The sequence below is a fragment of the Leucoraja erinacea genome, chromosome 9 (assembly GCF_028641065.1).
Source record: "Leucoraja erinacea ecotype New England chromosome 9, Leri_hhj_1, whole genome shotgun sequence".
Lineage (NCBI taxonomy): Eukaryota > Metazoa > Chordata > Chondrichthyes > Rajiformes > Rajidae > Leucoraja > Leucoraja erinaceus.
The window spans coordinates 69,210,050-69,227,417 of record NC_073385.1 but is presented as its reverse complement, the minus strand read 5'-3'; the positions used below and the strand labels follow the sequence as shown (position 1 = coordinate 69,227,417).

Below are 17,368 nucleotides of genomic sequence, written 5' to 3'. Positions count from 1 at the left end.
ATGAGCTTCAATGGAGGCAGGATCATTGGTATCATTTAAAAATAAATTGGATAGGCATATGGATGAGAAGGGAATGGAGGGTTATGGTATGAGTGCAGGCAGGTGGGACTAAGGGAAAAAAAAAAAAATTGTTTGGCATGGACTTGTAGGGCCGAGATGACCTGTTTCCGTGCTGTAATTGTTATATGGTTATATGGTTATATGTTAACGTGTGCCAAGGAACAGTGAAAGCATTTGGAAAACACAAAGTACTGGAGTAACACAATGGATCAGGGGACATCTCACGAGAACGTGGACAGGTTATGATTCAGGTTGGGGCCCTTCTTCAAATTGTTCCCAAAGGACACTCTGAAGAAGGGTCCTGACCCGAAACATCACCTATCCCTGTTCTCAAGAGATGCTGCCTGAATCACTGAGTTACTTTTTCTTGGTAAACCAGCATCCGCAGCTCCTCGTTTCCACAATGAAAAGCTTTGTATTGCATGCTATCTCAGCAGATCAGTAGAAATCCACATCAATAGATCCAGCCAAAGACTCAACTCTATTGATTGTTTTCAATTGTGTGCAGGTAATTAGAAACAGAGAAACATAGACAATATGTGCAGGAGGAGGCCATTCAGCCCCTCGAACCAGCACCGCCATTTAATATGATCATGGCTGATCATCCTAAATCAGTACCCCGTTCCTGCTTTCTCCCCATATCCCCTGATTCCGTTAGCCCTAAGAGCTAAATCTACCCCTTTCTTGAACACATCCAGTGAATTGGCCTCCACTGCCTTCTGTGACAGAGAATTCCACAGATTCACAACTCTCTGGGTGAAAACGTTTCTCCTCATCTCAGTCCTAAATGGCCGACCCCTTATTCTTAAACTGTGACCCCTGGTTCTGGACTTCCCCATAACATGGGGACATTTTTCACTGCATCTAGCCTGTCCAATACCTTAAGAATTTTATGTTTCTATAAGATCTCCTCTCATCCATCTAAATTCCAGTGAACACAAGCCCAGTCGACTAATTTTTTCATCATATGACAATCGTACCACCCCGGGAATGAACCTGGTGAACATACACTGCACTCCCTCAATAGCAAGAATGTCCTTCCTCAAATTAGGAGACCAAAACTGCACACAATACTCCAGGTGTGGTCTCACCAGGGCCCTGTACAGCTGCAGAAGGACCTCCTTGCTCCTATACTCAAATCAAATTATGTATAGCTAGATATTAAAGGGAATAAAATAACAGTGTTCCTTATAGAATGTAGAACATGGAACAGCAAGGCACAGGAGATGATGTCAAATCAAGGCGACTCTTGCGTATGGGATGAGTGGACCATTTCTTTGTGTTTTCCTAATCAGGGGTATGCTTAGATATGGCAATATTCGACTGGACTGTTAGTAAGAAAATAATTTCACTGTGCGTTTGCACTCCGGTTTGGTTTGGGAATTGCTCTGCCCAGGACAAGAAGGCTCTGCAGAGAGTAGTGCGTTCGGCCGAACGCACTATGGGAACTTCACTCGCCCCCCCGCAGGAACTATACAACAGGAGGTGCAACTCCAGAGCAAATAAAATTATGGGAGACCCCTTCCACCCCTGCAACGGACTGTTCCAGCCGCTACGGTCAGGCAAACGCCTCTGTTGCCATGCGGTGAGAACGGAGAGGTTGAGAAAGAGTTTCTTCCCAGAGGCAATTCGGACTGTAAACGCCTATCTCACCAGGGACTAACTCTACTGAACGTTTTTCCTTCCATTATTTATTATGTAAAAGAATATGTGTGTTATGATTGTGTTTATAATTTGTTTGGTTGTTTTGTTGTTTGTCTTTTGCACAAAAGTCCGCGAGCATTGCCACTTTCATTTCACTGCACATCTCGTATGTGTATGTGACAAATTAACTTGACTTGACTTGACTTGACAATAAAATCATAATTGAACCATAGGAACAGGTATTGGCCATTTGGCCCAACTCTTGATTTTGTAAACCTCGATAAATTCACCCCTCATCCTCCACTTTAGAAAATGAAATGTTCTAACACTTCATTGTGTAGGAGCCAAACTGCTCCCAAAAGGATACTCTTGAAACTATTTTACACAGACTGTCCCACCCTTCCCTGTCGGGCCAATTCCAACAGTACCATTCGTTTATTCAAGCAAGAGATTGCGTGAATGTTCTATTTCACTCCAATCTACATGGCTGCAGGGACTGTCACAGCAATGACATGGTACTGGATCGTTTCAAGAGGAACTGAAAAAACAAATCGTCAATAGTTCTATAAAAGTAAACAACTCGTGGTATGAACACAGCCCTCTGCAAGAGTAGGCGCCAGGGTAATATTGTTCAGGCCGCCATTGAAAGTGGCGAAACTGGGCGGCACAGCGGTAGAGACCTGGGTTCCATCCTGACCACAGGTGCTGTCGGTACGGAGTTTGCACGTTCTTCCTGTGGGCCGAAGGGCCTGTTTCCACACTGTATCTCTAAACTAAACTAAATTAAACTAAAAAAGGTACTGCAAATGCTGGTTTATACAAAAGGTCCCAAACTGCTGATGTAACTCTTTCCCGTCTCATCTTAAACCCGTGTCCTCATTTCTTGGTTCCCCAAGTCTGGGTAAAAGGCTCTATGCATTCACCTATTCACCCGATCTTATATGTATCAGTTAGTGCTACACAGGGCTCCACATTGGCCCAGCGGTAGAGTTGCTGCCTCACATTGCCAGGGACCTGGGTTCGATCCTGAATACGGGTGCTGTCTGTACGGAGTTTGCATGTTCTCCCGTGGATTTCCTCTGGGTGCTCCAGTTTCCTTCCATAGTCCAAAGACGTGTAGTTTGATCGGCATCTGCATATTGTCCCCAGTGTGGAGGTTAGAACTAGTGTGTAGGAAGGGACTGCAGATGCTGGTTTAAACTGAAGGCAGACACAAAAAACTGGAGTAACTCAGCCGGACAGGCAGCATCTCTGGAGAGAAGGAATGGGTGACATTTTGGAGATCTAAGAATGGAGTTAAAGGGAAAGAGAGTATAAGAAAAGTTAAGAAAGACACCAGAATTAACGGGGAACAAAGCTCAGAAGGGATAGGAGAGTATGTCCAAGTGAAATAGGAATCAATGTGAAAGGTGAGGGGAGTAATGCATTAAAAGTATTGTATATGAATACGCAAAGTATAAGAAATAAAGTGGATGAGCTTGAGGCTCAGTTGGAAATTGGCAAATATGATGTTGTGGGAATTACAGAGATATTGTTGTAAGAGGGCCAGGGCAGGGAACTGAATATTCAGGGGTATATGTTCTATCAAATAGGCAGACAGGTGGGCAGAGGGGGTGGGGTCGAGACCCTTCTAGTGCACGACTGATCGATGGTTGGAGCGGAGTCTGTGGAATTCTCTGCCTCAGAGGGCGGTGGAGGCTGGTTCTCTGGATGCTTTCAAGAGAGAGCTAGATAGGGCTCTTAAAAATAGCGGAGTCAGGGGATATGGGGAGAAGGCAGGAACGGGGTACTGATTGGGGATGATCAGCCATGGTCACATTGAATGGCGGTGCAGGCTCGAAGGGCTGTAATGGGATGTAATGTTAAAATTGTACAAGGCATTGGTGAGGCCAATTCTGGAGTATGGTGTACAATTTTGGTCGCCTAATTATAGGAAGGATGTCAACAAAATAGAGAGAGTACAGAGGAGATTTACTAGAGTTGCCTGGGTTTCAGCAACTAAGTTACAGAGAAAGGTTGAACAAGTTAGGGCTTTATTCTTTGGAGCGCAGAAGGTTAAGGGGGGACTTAGAGGTTTTTAAAATGATGAGAGGGATAGACAGAGTTGACGTGGAAAAGCTTTTCCCACTGAGAGTAGGGAAGATTCAAACAAGGGGACATGACTTGAGAATTAAGGGACTGAAGTTTAGGGGTAACATGAGGGGGAACGTCTTTACTCAGAGAGTGGTAGCGGTGTGGAATGAGCTTCCAGTGAAGGTGGTGGAGGCAGGTTCGTTTTTATCATTTAAAAATAAATTGGATAGTTATATGGATGGGAAGGGAATGGAGGGTTATGGTCTGAGCGCAGGTAGATGGGACTAGGGGAGAATACGTGTTCGGCACGGACTAGAAGGGTCGTGATGGCCTGTTTCCGTGCTGTAATTGTTATATGGTTATATGGCTGAATGGCCTACTCCTGCACCTATTGTCTATTGTCTATTGACTCGGTGGGCCAAAGGGCCTGTTTCCATGCGTTATCTCTAAACTAAACAAAACCAGGTCTTGATGTGAGTGTTTATATTATTATTTGTGCAGGTCTGCCAGAATGTGGCAGAGTTTTGCCAGCCAGTGCCTTAATTACCAACCTCGCCGCTCACCGTGAAATCTCTATCCGGACATTGCATTTGATTCACTTTGATCAGAGATTCATGAATTCTGCTCATCTGCCGTAGTGCAAAATCAAAGCAACATCTTTCCATATTAAAGCAATGGAAAACACACTTATACATTTTTCCTTCTGAGCTCCGAAGCAACACGATTTCAACATCATCGGCGGTCACTCGAAACGAGTATGACTGTCCTCTCCTCTCCTCCCCATAGGGTCTGCAGATGTCTTAGAGGCCGCTCCACGATTCACACACCTTGGTGCAACGTGGACAGTGGAGACTAGCGGTGGTTGGTAGCCGTTGAGCCCCCTTCTCTCTCTCCTTAAGGTGCTGTCACTTTGTCTCTGCGACACGGCGTAGTTCCATTTCGTGACGTGTGGCTCCTTCCTGCACGGATTTCCTCCAGGAGTGACTGTCCAGTGCAATGTGCTCCCAGTTGCTTGATGTGATGTGGAATTTCTTCAGACTGTTCTTGATGTTGTACATGAAGCGTTTCGTTGGCCTGCTGACCTTCCTTCAGTTGACAGTACAGGATTTGTTTAGCACATACGTATGACATGGCCAGTCCATCGAAATTGGTGCTGCATTATTGTGGTGGTGATGTTGGTCATGCTGGTTTCATCCAAAATGCTGATGTCGGTGCGTTTGTCTTCCCGGCTGATCCTCACCACCTTTATTCTCACATGTACCTGATCTATACACCATCCGATTCTCGTGCTTCTCATCTGCGTTGGATTAATGGGAATGTACGATATTAGGCAGCACGGTGGAGCAGCGGTAGAGTTGCTGCTTCACAGCACCAGAGACGCGTGTTCGATCCCGACTAGGGGTGCTGTCAGTACGTTCTCCTGTGACCGCGTGGGTTTTCTCCGGGTGCTCCAGTTTCCTCCCGCACTCCAAAGGTGTACAGGTTTGTAGGTTGATTGATTGGCTTTGGTGAAACTGTAAACTGTTTAGAGATACAGTGTGGAAACAGGCTCATCGGCCCACTGCGTCCTAGCCCACCACCAATCCCACATCTTTCATTATCAAAGCCAAACTTTCCATATTCATAGCAAAAGGATTTGAGTATAGGAGCAGGGAGGTTCTACTGCAGTTGTACAGGGTCTTAGTGAGACCACACCTGGAGTATTGCGTACAGTTTTGGTCTCCAAATCTGAGGAAAGACATTCTTGCCATAGCAGGAGTACAGAGAAGGTTCACCAGACTGATTCCTGGGATGTCAGGTCTTTCATATGAAGAAAGACTGGATAGACTCGGATTGTACTCACTAGAATTTAGAAGATTGAGGGGGGATCTTATAGAAACTTACAAAATTCTTAAGGGGTTGGACAGGCTAGATGCAGGAAGATTGTACCTGATGTTGGGGAAGTCCAGAACAAGGGGTCACAGTTTAAGAATAAGGGGGAAATCTTTTAGGACCGAGATGAGAAAAACATCACAGAGAGTGGTGAATCTCAGGAATTCACTGCCACAGAAGGTAGTTGAGGCCAGTTCATTGGCTATATTTAAGAGGGAGTTAGATGTGGCCCTTGTGGCTAAAGGGATCAGGGGGTATGGAGAGAAGGCAGGTACGGGATACTGAGTTGGATGATCAGCCATGATCATATTGAATGGCGGTGCAGGCTCGAAGGGCCGAATGGCCTACTCCTGTACCTATTTTCTATGTTTCTATGTAAACACAAACACACCTTTTTTTTCTGAACTTCAAAATGTTTATACACCACTATGACAGCACATTCTCTTCGTGAGTCAAGAGTGTTTAATTGTCACATGTACTGACAACAGACAATAGACAATAGACAATAGGTGCAGGAGTAGGCCATTCGGTCCTTCGAGCCAGCACCGCCATTCAATGTGATCATGGCTGATCATCCCCAATCAGTACCCCCTCCTGCCTTCTCCCCATATCCCCTGACTCCGCTATCTTTAAGAGCCCTATCTAGCTCTCTCTTGAAAGCATCCAGAGAACCTGCCTCCACCGCCCTCTGAGGCAGAGAATTCCACAGACTCACCACTCTGTGCTCTAAATGGCTTACTCCTTATTCTTAAACTGTGGCCCCTGGTTCTGGACTCCCCCAACATCGGGAACATGTTTCCTGCCTCTAGCGTGTCCAAACCCTTAACAATCTTATATGTTTCAATGAGATACCCTCTCATCCTTCTAAACTCCACAGAGTGTACAAGCCCAGCTGCTCCATTGTCTCAGCATATGACAGTCCCGGGAATTAACCTTGTAAACCTACACTGCACTCCCTCAATAGCAAGAATGTCCTTCCTCAAATTAGGACAACACTCAAAAAGCAGACATTCTGACTGCAGCATAACAGGCCTCTGAAGAGGAATCCAGAGATGCTGCCTGTCCCGCTGAGTTACACTAGCGGTTTTGTGTCTATCCTCAGATCTGTAAACTCTGTACACATGGATAACGATAAAATCCCAATAAAAATGATGTACACATGCGGATGAGCATAATACTTCTTTACAAGCTAGACACAGACCGGCGGAGTAACGCAGACAGTCAGGCAGCATCTCTGGAGAAAAGGAATAGATGACGTTTCTGGTCAGGAACCTTCACCAACATCTGCAGTTCCTACACACTATACTTGTTTGCAAGTGTGTACCACAAAAATGCTGACCAACAGGGCTGGCAGCTTCTGATCCATTCATCCTCACTGCTGGATGGGAGTAAGGCTGCCATCTACGGGGCAAATCACCAAGGAGTATTTATATGATTAACTTCACAGAGGGCCCAATGAACCAGAATCAATACTTTATTCTCACATATACCTAAGTGCATTGAAATTATTTTTTTGCTGGTGGCACGGTGGTGCAGCGGTAGAGCTACTGCGTTACAGCTCCAGAGACCCAGGGTTCGATCCTGACTACGGGTGCTGTCTGTATGGAGAGTCTACATTCTCCCTGTGACCTGCGTGGGTTTTCTCCAAGATCTTCGGTGCCAACACACCAAAGGCTTTGTAGGTTCATTGGCTGGTTATTAATGTAAAATTGTCTCTAGTGTGTGTGGGATAGTGTTCATTTTTAGTTTAGTTTTGAGATAGAAACGTAGAAACATAGAAAATAGGTGCAGGAGGAGGCCATTCGGCCCTTTGAGCCAGCACTGCCATTTATTGTGATCATGGCTGATCATCCCCAATCAATAACCCGTGCCTGCCTTCTCCCCGTATCCCTTGATTCCACTAGCCTCTAAGATATAGTGTGGAAACCACTGGGTCCGCACCAACCAGCGATCTCCGCACATTAACACTATCCTACACACATAATGTGCGGGGATCGCTGGTCGGCAGGGACTCGATGGGCCAAAGGGCCTGTTTCCACGGTGCATCTCTAAACTAAACTAAACTAAAGTATACCTGGGATGGCGGGGCTGTCATATGAGGAAAGATTGAAAAGACTAGGCTTGTATTCACTGGAGTTTAGAAGGATGAGGGGGGTCTTATAGAAACATATCAAATTATAAAAGGATGGACAAGCTAGATGCAGGTAAAACGTTCCCAATGTTGGGCGAGTCCAGAACCAGGGGCCACAGTCTTAGAATAAAGGGGAGGTAATTTAAGACTGAGGTGCGAAAAAACTTTTTCACCCAGAGAGTTGTGAATTTGTGGAATTCCCTGCCACAGAGGGCAGTGGAGGCCAAATCACTGGATGGATTTAAGAGAGAGTTAGATAGAGCTCTAGGGGCTAGTGGAGTCAAGGGATATGGGGAGAAGGCAGGCACGGGTTATTGATAGGGGACGATCAGCCATGATCACAATGAATGGTGGAGCTGGCTCGAAGGGCTGAATGGCCTCCTCCTGCACCTATTTTCTATGTTTCTATGTATACATACAGTTTAGTAACAATGTACATATCTATACATAAGCTCTGTAATATATAAGTACAAGGGTGTAAGGTATAGATTACACTGAGGCAGTACACGAGCCGCCACGTTTCCAGTGCCATCTTGATAGAGTCTTATCTTGACCATAGAGGCCTGTTGCCCTGGCGACGGCACTGTGTCGGAGTTGCAGGGGTCGGCCTGTCCATGCGATGTTGTCTATGTCCTCCACCGCTGCTCCATGCCGCTGCAGGTCTCCTTTGTTCCACCTGCTCAGTCTCTTGGAGCGGTGCCCGATGTAATGGAGCCCCAGGCTTCTGCAGGGCCTCCAGCGGCCCACTCCACCGACACCTCCATCCAGACACATCGCACGTCGACCCTGACACTGAATTGTGCCCCGTACACAAGGAGAACGTACAGACTCCACACAGACAGCACCCGTGGTCAGGATCAAACCTGGGTCTCTGGATATGAAAGGCAGCAACTCTAACGCTGCATCTCTGGGGCCAGCCCAAGTTGAACATAATTAGATTTTTTAATTTACAGAATAGGGTCTTAGCAGCAAATGACAAGTTGTATGCTGTTCCTAGGGCCAGTCCTTTGCAAAGGATAGGGCAGCACAGTGGCACAGCGGTAGAGTTGCTGCCTTACAGCACCAGAGACCGTGGTTCGATCCTGACTACGGGTGCTGTCTGTACGGAGTTTGTACATTCTCCCTGTGACCACGTGGGTTTTCTCCGGGTGCTCCGGTTTCCTCCCACACTCCAAAGACAGCGCAGGTTTGTAGGTTATTTGGCTTCAGTAAAAATTGTAAATGATCCCTAGTGTGTAGGGTAATGCTAGTGTACGGGGATTGGTGGTGGGCATGGGCTCGGTGGGCCGAAGGGTCTGTTTCCATGCTGTATCTCTAAAGTACAGTCTAAAGAATAGACAGGAGCCACAGACCAGCAGATCAGCAGGGAACTAAATATGTACATCTCTTCACTGTTCAACATACGTTTGTTAGACACAACATGCTGGAGTAACTCAGCGGGACAGGCAGCATCTCTGGATGGAAGGAATGGGTGACGTTTTGAGTCGAGACCCTTCTTCAGACTGAGAGCAGGGGAAAGGGAAGCACAGAGATATGGAAGGGTAAGGTGTGAAAGCGAGAGATCAAAGTGGACGAAGCACAAGGAAAATGTAGAATGGATCATCGTTAGTTGTGGGAAGGTGACAACGAGGTATACAAAAATAAAATGTAATCAGGACAGGCAGACTGGTCGGAGAACTGGGATGTTAGACAGCTTAAGCCTTCTCCAATCCTCTTTCATTTTCAAAAGCCAAGCAGTGACCTACATTACACAACTGTAACACCCCAGATGGTGCAGACTCATATTGTATTGGAATCATTCTCTTGTAACATGCGAATCTTCAAATCATTTTAATTTGTCCGTGAAACAGTAGTTGTATATGCATCCTTTCAGGACCAATATATTAGTCATAGAGTCATCCAGCATGGAAACAGGCCCTTCGGCCCAACTTGTCCGTGCCGAGCAAGGTGCTCCAGCCTCACTGGTCAGATTAGTATTTTAAGAAATGAGTTAATCAGTGGCTTCTGTTAATGTTGCATCATAGGTTGTAAATGAAAGCGAGAAACACAGAGACTAAGCAACAAGAGCTAGGAGAAAATATCAGGAGGGAAATTATAAAATCATGAGGGAATTTATAAAATCATGAGAGGAATTGTAAAATCAGAGGGGGCATTTTAAAATCTCTAGGGGATTGTAAAATCACAAGGATTGTAAAATCACAGGTGGAATTGTAAAATCACAGGGGGAATTGTAAAATCACTGGGGGAATTACAAAATCACTGAGAGCATTGTAAAATCACAGGGGGAATTGTGAAATCACAATGGGAATTGTGAAATCACAGGGGGAATTGTGAAATCACAGGGGGAATTGTGAAATCACAGGGGGAATTGTGAAATCACAGGGGACTATCAAATCACATGGGGCATTATAAACTCACTGGGGGAATTGTGAAATCACTTGGGGAATTGTGAAATCACAGGGGACATTATAAAATCACAGGGGGCATTATGAAATGACTGGGGGAATTGTGAAATCACAGAGGTCATTATAAAATCACAGGCGGCATTATAAAATCACTGGGGGAATTGTGAAATCACTGGGGGAATTGTGAAATCACAGAGGTCATTATAAAATCACAGGGGGCATTATAAAATCACTGGGGGAATTGTGAAATCACAGGGGGCATTGTGAAATCACAGGGGGCATTGTAAAATCACAGGGGGCATTGTGAAATCACAGGGGGAATTGTGAAATAACAGGGGGCATTGTAAAATCACAGGGGGCATTGTGAAATAACAGGGGGAATTGTGAAATAACAGGGGGAATTGTAAAATCACAGGGGGCATTGTGAAATCACAGGGGGAATTGTGAAATAACAGGGGGAATTATAAATACATAGGGGAATGCACAGAGTGTAGGGAAATTGAGAACCAGAAGACATGGATTTAAGGTGAGAGAGGCAAGGTTTAATTTGAACCTGAGGGCAACCTTTTTACACAACAGGTGGTGGGTGTTTGGAACGAGCCGCCGAACGAGGTAATGGAGCCAGGAACGATCGCAATGTTTACAGGACATAGGACAGGTTTAGAGGGGAATGGGCCACATGCGGGTAGGTGGGGCCAGTGGTGATGGGGCATGTTGTTCGGGATGGAGTAGGGCCGTAGGGCCTGTTTCCCAGGTGTATGGCCTCTATGACTGCCAAGGACGGGTTGCCCATGCAGTCATGACCTGACCATTGTTGGCCCTGGCTGAGGTGAGCTCTCCTCTCCCAGACGCGGGCGGGCATCTCGTGGTCCTCCCTTCCTCAGTGTGTCCTTGTCCGCTCCCTGCAGATGACAGTGCCTCGGCTGCCGGCAGCATGGAGGTGACGGATCGCATCGCCTCCCTCGAGCAGCGCGTCCAGATGCAGGAGGATGAGATCCAGCTGCTGAAGTCGGCCCTGGCAGATGTGGTCCGCCGCCTCAACGTGTCCGAGGAGCAGCACGCCATGCTGAACAGGAAAGGCCCCACCAAAGGTAACACAGCCGCACGCTAACAGGAGCAATGGAGTGGTAACACAGGGCCGAAACAGTAACAGGAGCAATGGAGTGGTAACACAGGGCCGAAACAGTAACAAGAGCAATGAGCAGCGGTAAAACAGGGCTGTACAGTAACAGGAGCAATGAGCAGCATTAACACAGAGCTATGAGCAGTGAATGACCAAAGTCTGGTCACTCTGCACCCACTTTGGTTCGTTCTGTCTGTGAGAAGTTATTTGAATGAATGAATGTATGAATGTATGATTGAATGAATGAATGAATGAATGACTGAATGAATGAATGAATGAAAGAAAAACTTTATTGTCATTCAGATATACACCTAGACACAGTGCACCTTGAACGAAATTTCGTTGCATTTTACTCTCCAAAATCAGTTAAAAGTTAAAAGTTCCAGGTGCGTCCATAAAAATGCGTCATGCGCATGGTTCTGTAAAATAAATATATATTAAAACGTTTTTAAAAGTGACGATATTTAAAAAGTTCTAGCCTCGGTATTTTTGTTTCAACCCATGCTAGCAGGGCCGGATTAAGACCCATAGAGGCCCTAAGCACTTAAAAGATTTTGGTGCCCCCATATATATGTAATTCAAAATATAAACAATAAAATATAATTTTATTTATTTTTCAAAATGAAACAAAACTAACAGTAAGATGGAAAATCATGTTTATTTTTGTATACTTCCACTTTATTTATATTTGAAAAGTTTTCTCCTACTTTTTTTAATTGCAAGTTTTAAGTGATTTATTTTGTGCCGTAAACCATTTACCATTTCTGTGGTGCGCCCCGTCCCTTGATGCCCTAAGCACGTGCTTATTTTGCTTAATGGTTAATCCAGCCCTGCATGCTAGTGTAAAATATAATAGCAACTGCACGTCACATTCTCCTCTGCTCTGAAGAATAGGGATACCTTGAGTTTGTAGGTGGAACTGCAGATGCTGGGTTAAACCGATGATAGACACAAAATGCTGGAGTAACTCAGTGGGTCTGACAGCATCTCTGGAGAAAAGGCATAGGTGACGTTTCGGGTCGAGACCCTTTGGAGCAGTTTGCAATGTAGAGTCATGGAGTCTACACCTGACCAGGTGTCTCATATACACTCGTTCCACCTGCCCGCGCTTGGTCCATATCCCCCAAAACCTGTCCATACACCTATCTAAATGTTTCCTAAATGTTGGTCAGTAGACAATAGGCAATAGGTGCAGGAGTAGGCCATTCGGCCCTTCGAGCCAGCACTGCCATTCAATGTGATCATGGCTGATCATCCCCAATCAGTACCCCGTTCCTGCCTTCTCCCCATATCCCCTGACTCCGCTATTTTTAAGAGCCCTGTCTAGCGCTCTCTTGAAAGTATCCAGAGAACCGGCCTCCACCGCCCTCTGAGGCAGAGAATTCCCTGCCAAACGACCTCCTCGGGCAGCTTGTTCCATACACCCACCATCCTTGGGAGAGGCAACGGCACAGATTGGGAAGGCTACAGGACACAAAGTGTTAGAGTAACTCAGCAGCTTAGGAGAAGATGGATAGATGATATTACTGCTCGGGACCCTTCTTCAGACTCAAGGCTAAAGTGTCAAAGGTTATGGGGCGAAGGTGGGAGAATGGGGTTGAGAGGGAAATGTAGATTAACCACGATTGAATGGCATAGTAGACTCGATGGGCCGAATGGCCCAAATCCTGCTCCTTTGACATGGACGTAGCCAGAAGCCAAGTTAAAGCGTTGATGCTTGGAGAGTGTTCTTAACGGAGGCACACTCAAGAAAGGATATGAGTTTGAAGGCAATTTGGGACAAAAGCCACGGAAAACATACCATTTTGCCTGGACTCTTTTGACCAATTTAAATATCTAATGATTTGGTTCCACTTATGCTGGTTCCCCTCAATTGCATAAAGCCAGCCACAATTACGTGGGTGTGAAACGGCAAAAACAGATACAAAGTGCTGGAGTAATTCGGTGGGTCAGGCAGCATCCATAGAGAACATGGATAGGTGATGTTTTGTGTCGGGAAAGGTCATCTATCCCTGTCTGAAGAGGGGTCTCAACCAGAAACGTCACCTATCCATGTTCTCCACAGATACTGCCTGACCCACTGAGTTACTCCAGCACTCTGTGAAACGTCACCTATCCATGTTCTCCACAGATGCTGCCTGACCCGCTGAGTTACTCCAGCACTCTGTGAAACGTCACCTATCCATGTTCTCCACAGATGCTGCCTGACCCGCTGAGTTACTCCAGCACTCTGTGAAACGTCACCTATCCATGTTCTCCACAGATGCTGCCTGACCCGCTGAGTTACTCCAGCACTCTGTGAAACGTCACCTATCCATGTTCTCCACAGATGCTGCCTGACCCGCTGAGTTACTCCAGCACTCTGTGTCTTTGTTATGTAAACCAGCATCTGCAGTATCTTTAGAATTGGCAGGTTGTTCACTATACAGCAGCAACCCCCCCACCCCCCACCTCCGATGTACGTAAGGGTTACGTTCCGTGAACTCTGACAAACCTCAGATTTTTACATAGTCAGAATGCCCATCCCCTTCACACAATGTCACTGAGGGCAGTGACTGTCTCAATGGCATCCAGCTGTGACCAGGGCACTTTCTGAGACGTGCGGCCTTCTGGGTAAGCAGCACCGCCATTACTGGCTTCTTTCTGATGTAAACTTGTGTGATCATACAGTGTTGTGGGAATTACAAAGTGCCTAGAGTGCACTAGGGACCGAGTATTGAATTGTTTACATCAGTGTGAGCTTCCGCAAGTCGCCTAATTTTAGTATAGTTTAGTTTAGAGATACAGCGTGAAAACAGGCCCTTCGGCCCACCGAGTCCGCACTGACCAACAATCCCCGCACATTAACACTGTCCTACACACACTAGGGACAATTTACCCTTATACCAAGCCAATTAATCTTCAAACCTGTACGTCTTTGGAGTGTGGGAGGAAACTGAAGATGTCGGAGCAAACCCACACAGGTCGCGGGGAGAACGTACAAACTCCGTACAGACAGCACCGGTAGTCAGGATTAAACCCGGGTCTCCGGCGCTGTAAGGCAGCAACTCTACCGCTGAAAGGCAGCAACTCTACCGCTGCACCATCATGCTGCCCACTGAGTAATGCCTAAGTCAGGTAGTGTGTGTATAAGGAACCCACAATTAAATCAATGGCCTTGCATTCTACACTTCCTAGAAACACCACCAGGTGGCAGTGAAGAACAGACAGGGTTCCAACTCTCGAGCGAGTGAGTGAGTGAGTGGGTAAACTCGTCACAAACTCTGCTGAAGTGGGACATTCCTGAGTAGAATGATCATCTACTGTTTGGGTGTCCTCATTCAGTTACGACGAGGCTGGACTATGACATCTTCAGCCAACTGTAAAGAACATTTAGAGGTGATCTTATTTGTGGAGTTACATTTCGATGCAGTCAGATATATTTATCCAGCTCTCCGACAGAATTGGACACCGACACAGCCCATATGATCCCAAAACCCAAGTTTACCGATTTAGAAGTTGCCTCTGTACCGATACCAGATTTGGATACATACAGGCATCTGAGAGCTTGGTCTTCAGATACACATCAGTACACAAACATCCAAAGACTCAAGAACATTCAGCGACTAGACATAGGGGAAATGGATGTTTCCGACATCACTCCGTTTTGAGAGGAATGAGAAAATTAATTCTTTAAAGGTCTTACAGGCCCTGTTTATTTCTCCCAGTTGCTAAACCATTTAACTCCCCCTCCCATTCCCACACTGACCTTTCTGTCCTGGGCCTCCTCCACTGTTAGAGCAAATTGGAATAACAGCACCTCATATTTTGCTTGGGCTGCTTACACCCCAGCGGTATGAACATTGACTTCTTCTTTCGTGTGGCGTGCACAGCCTAAAGTTGTTGGACAACTTGTTCTCTTTGATCTTCCGTTTGTGCACGTCGAGTTGATTGCATTAGTCGAAACAGTGAAGGTTGCAATCTTCCACCCCCTCTAACTTCAAGTAGCCCTTGCATTCCCTCTCTCTCCATCCCTCCCCCGTCCTAGTTCTCCGACTTGTCTGACTGTCCCCGTCTACATTCTACTGATTGTATGCATTGTTCTCACCTCCCCCAGCTAACATACCCTCAAAATTTGGCCTCTTTGATCTCTTGTTTTCACACCAGAGCCTTTCATATCTCTGTGTCTCCCTCTCCCCTGACTCTCAGTCTGAACAAAGGGTCTCGACCCGAAATGTCCCCCATTCCTTCTCTCCAGAGATGCTGCCTGTCCCGCTGAGTTACTCCAGCATTTTGTGTCTATCTTTTCTATTTATTGCTCATTTTATGATTACTTTATTTTCCAACAATAAATTTAAAAACTCAGACATTTAAAAAAGTTAACGAAATGCAGAATATTTATTTTGTGTACTAATACGATTCTGATTCTGCAAATCAAATGATTTAATACGCGGTATCTTCCCAATGCAGAGGAACATTGCAATAAAATAAACTTATTGGAATGTTGTATCTTGTATCTGTACACTGTGGACGGCATGATTGTAATCATGTGTAGTCTTTTCGACTGGATAACCATATAACCATATAACCATATAACAATTACAGCACGGAAACAGGCCATCTCGACCCTTCTAGTCCGTGCCGAACACATAATCTCCCCTAGTCCCATATACCTGCGCTCAGACCATAACCCTCCATTCCCTTCCCATCCATATAACTATCCAATTTATTTTTAAATGATAAAAACGAACCTGCCTCCACCACCTTCACTGGAAGCTCATTCCACACAGCTACCACTCTCTGAGTAAAGAAGTTCCCCCTCATGTTACCCCTAAACTTCAGTCCCTTAATTCTCATGTCATGTCCCCTTGTTTGAATCTTCCCTACTCTCAGTGGGAAAAGCTTTTCCACATCAACTCTGTCTATCCCTCTCATCATTTAAAAACCTCTATCAAGTCCCCCCTTAACCTTCTGCGCTCCAAAGAATAAAGCCCTAACTTGTTCAACCTTTCTCTGTAACTTAGTTGCTGAAACCAGGCAACATTCTAGTAAATCTCCTCTGTACTCTCTCTATTTTGTTGACATCCTTCCTATAATTAGGCAACCAAAATTGTACACCATACTCCAGAATTGGCCTCACCAATGCCTTGTACAATTTTAACATTACATCCCAACTTCTGTACTCAATGCTCTGATTTATAAAGGCCAGCACACCAAAAGCTTTCTTTACCACCCTATCTACATGAGATTCCACTTTCAGGGAACTGTGCACAGTTATTCCCAGATCCCTCTGTTCACCTACATTCTTCAATTCCCTACCATTTACCATGTACATCCTATTTTGATTTGTCCTGCCAAGATGTAGCACCTCACACTTATCAGCATTAAACTCCATCTGCCATCTTTCAGCCCACTCTTCCAACTGGCATAAATCTCTCTGTAGACTTTGAAACTCTACTTCATTACCCGCAACCCCACCTATCTTAGTATCATCTGCATACTTACTAATCCAATTTACCACACCATCATCCAGATCATTGATGTACATGACAAACAACAGTGGACCCAACACAGATCCCTGTGGCACCCCACTCGTCACTGGCCTCCAACCTGACAAACAACCATCCACCATTACTCTCTGGCATCTCCCATTCAGCCACTGTTGAATCCATCTTGCTACTCCACCATTAATACCCAACCATTGAACCTTCTTAACCAACCTTCCATGAGGAACCTTGTCAAAGGCCTTACTGAAGTCCATATACACAACATCCACTGCGTTACCCTCATCAATTTCCCGTGTAACATCTTCAAAAAATTCAAGAAGATTAGTTAAACATGACCTTCCAGGCACAAATCCATGTTGACTGTTCCTAATCAGACCCTGTTTATCCAGATGCTTATATATATTATCTCTAAGTATCCTTTCCATTAATTTGCCCACCACTGAAGTCAAACTAACAGGTCTATAATTGCTAGGTTTACTCTTAGAACCCTTTTTAAACAATGGAACAACATGCGCAGTACGCCAATTCTCCGGCACTATTCCCGTTTCTAATGACATTTGAAATATTTCTGCCA

General features: G+C 45.5%; 1 protein-coding gene across 2 annotated transcripts in view; it reads left to right on the top strand.

Moving 5' to 3' along the window:
* The window catches only part of eml1 (EMAP like 1), a 276,638-nt gene that overhangs the window by 158,097 nt on the left and 101,173 nt on the right, over positions 1 to 17,368 (top strand). For both annotated transcript variants that reach the window (XM_055641167.1, XM_055641166.1), the window contains exon 2: positions 11,094 to 11,276. In XM_055641167.1, the coding sequence (XP_055497142.1) occupies positions 11,094 to 11,276 (183 nt within the window). The remainder of the gene's footprint in view (positions 1 to 11,093; positions 11,277 to 17,368) is intronic.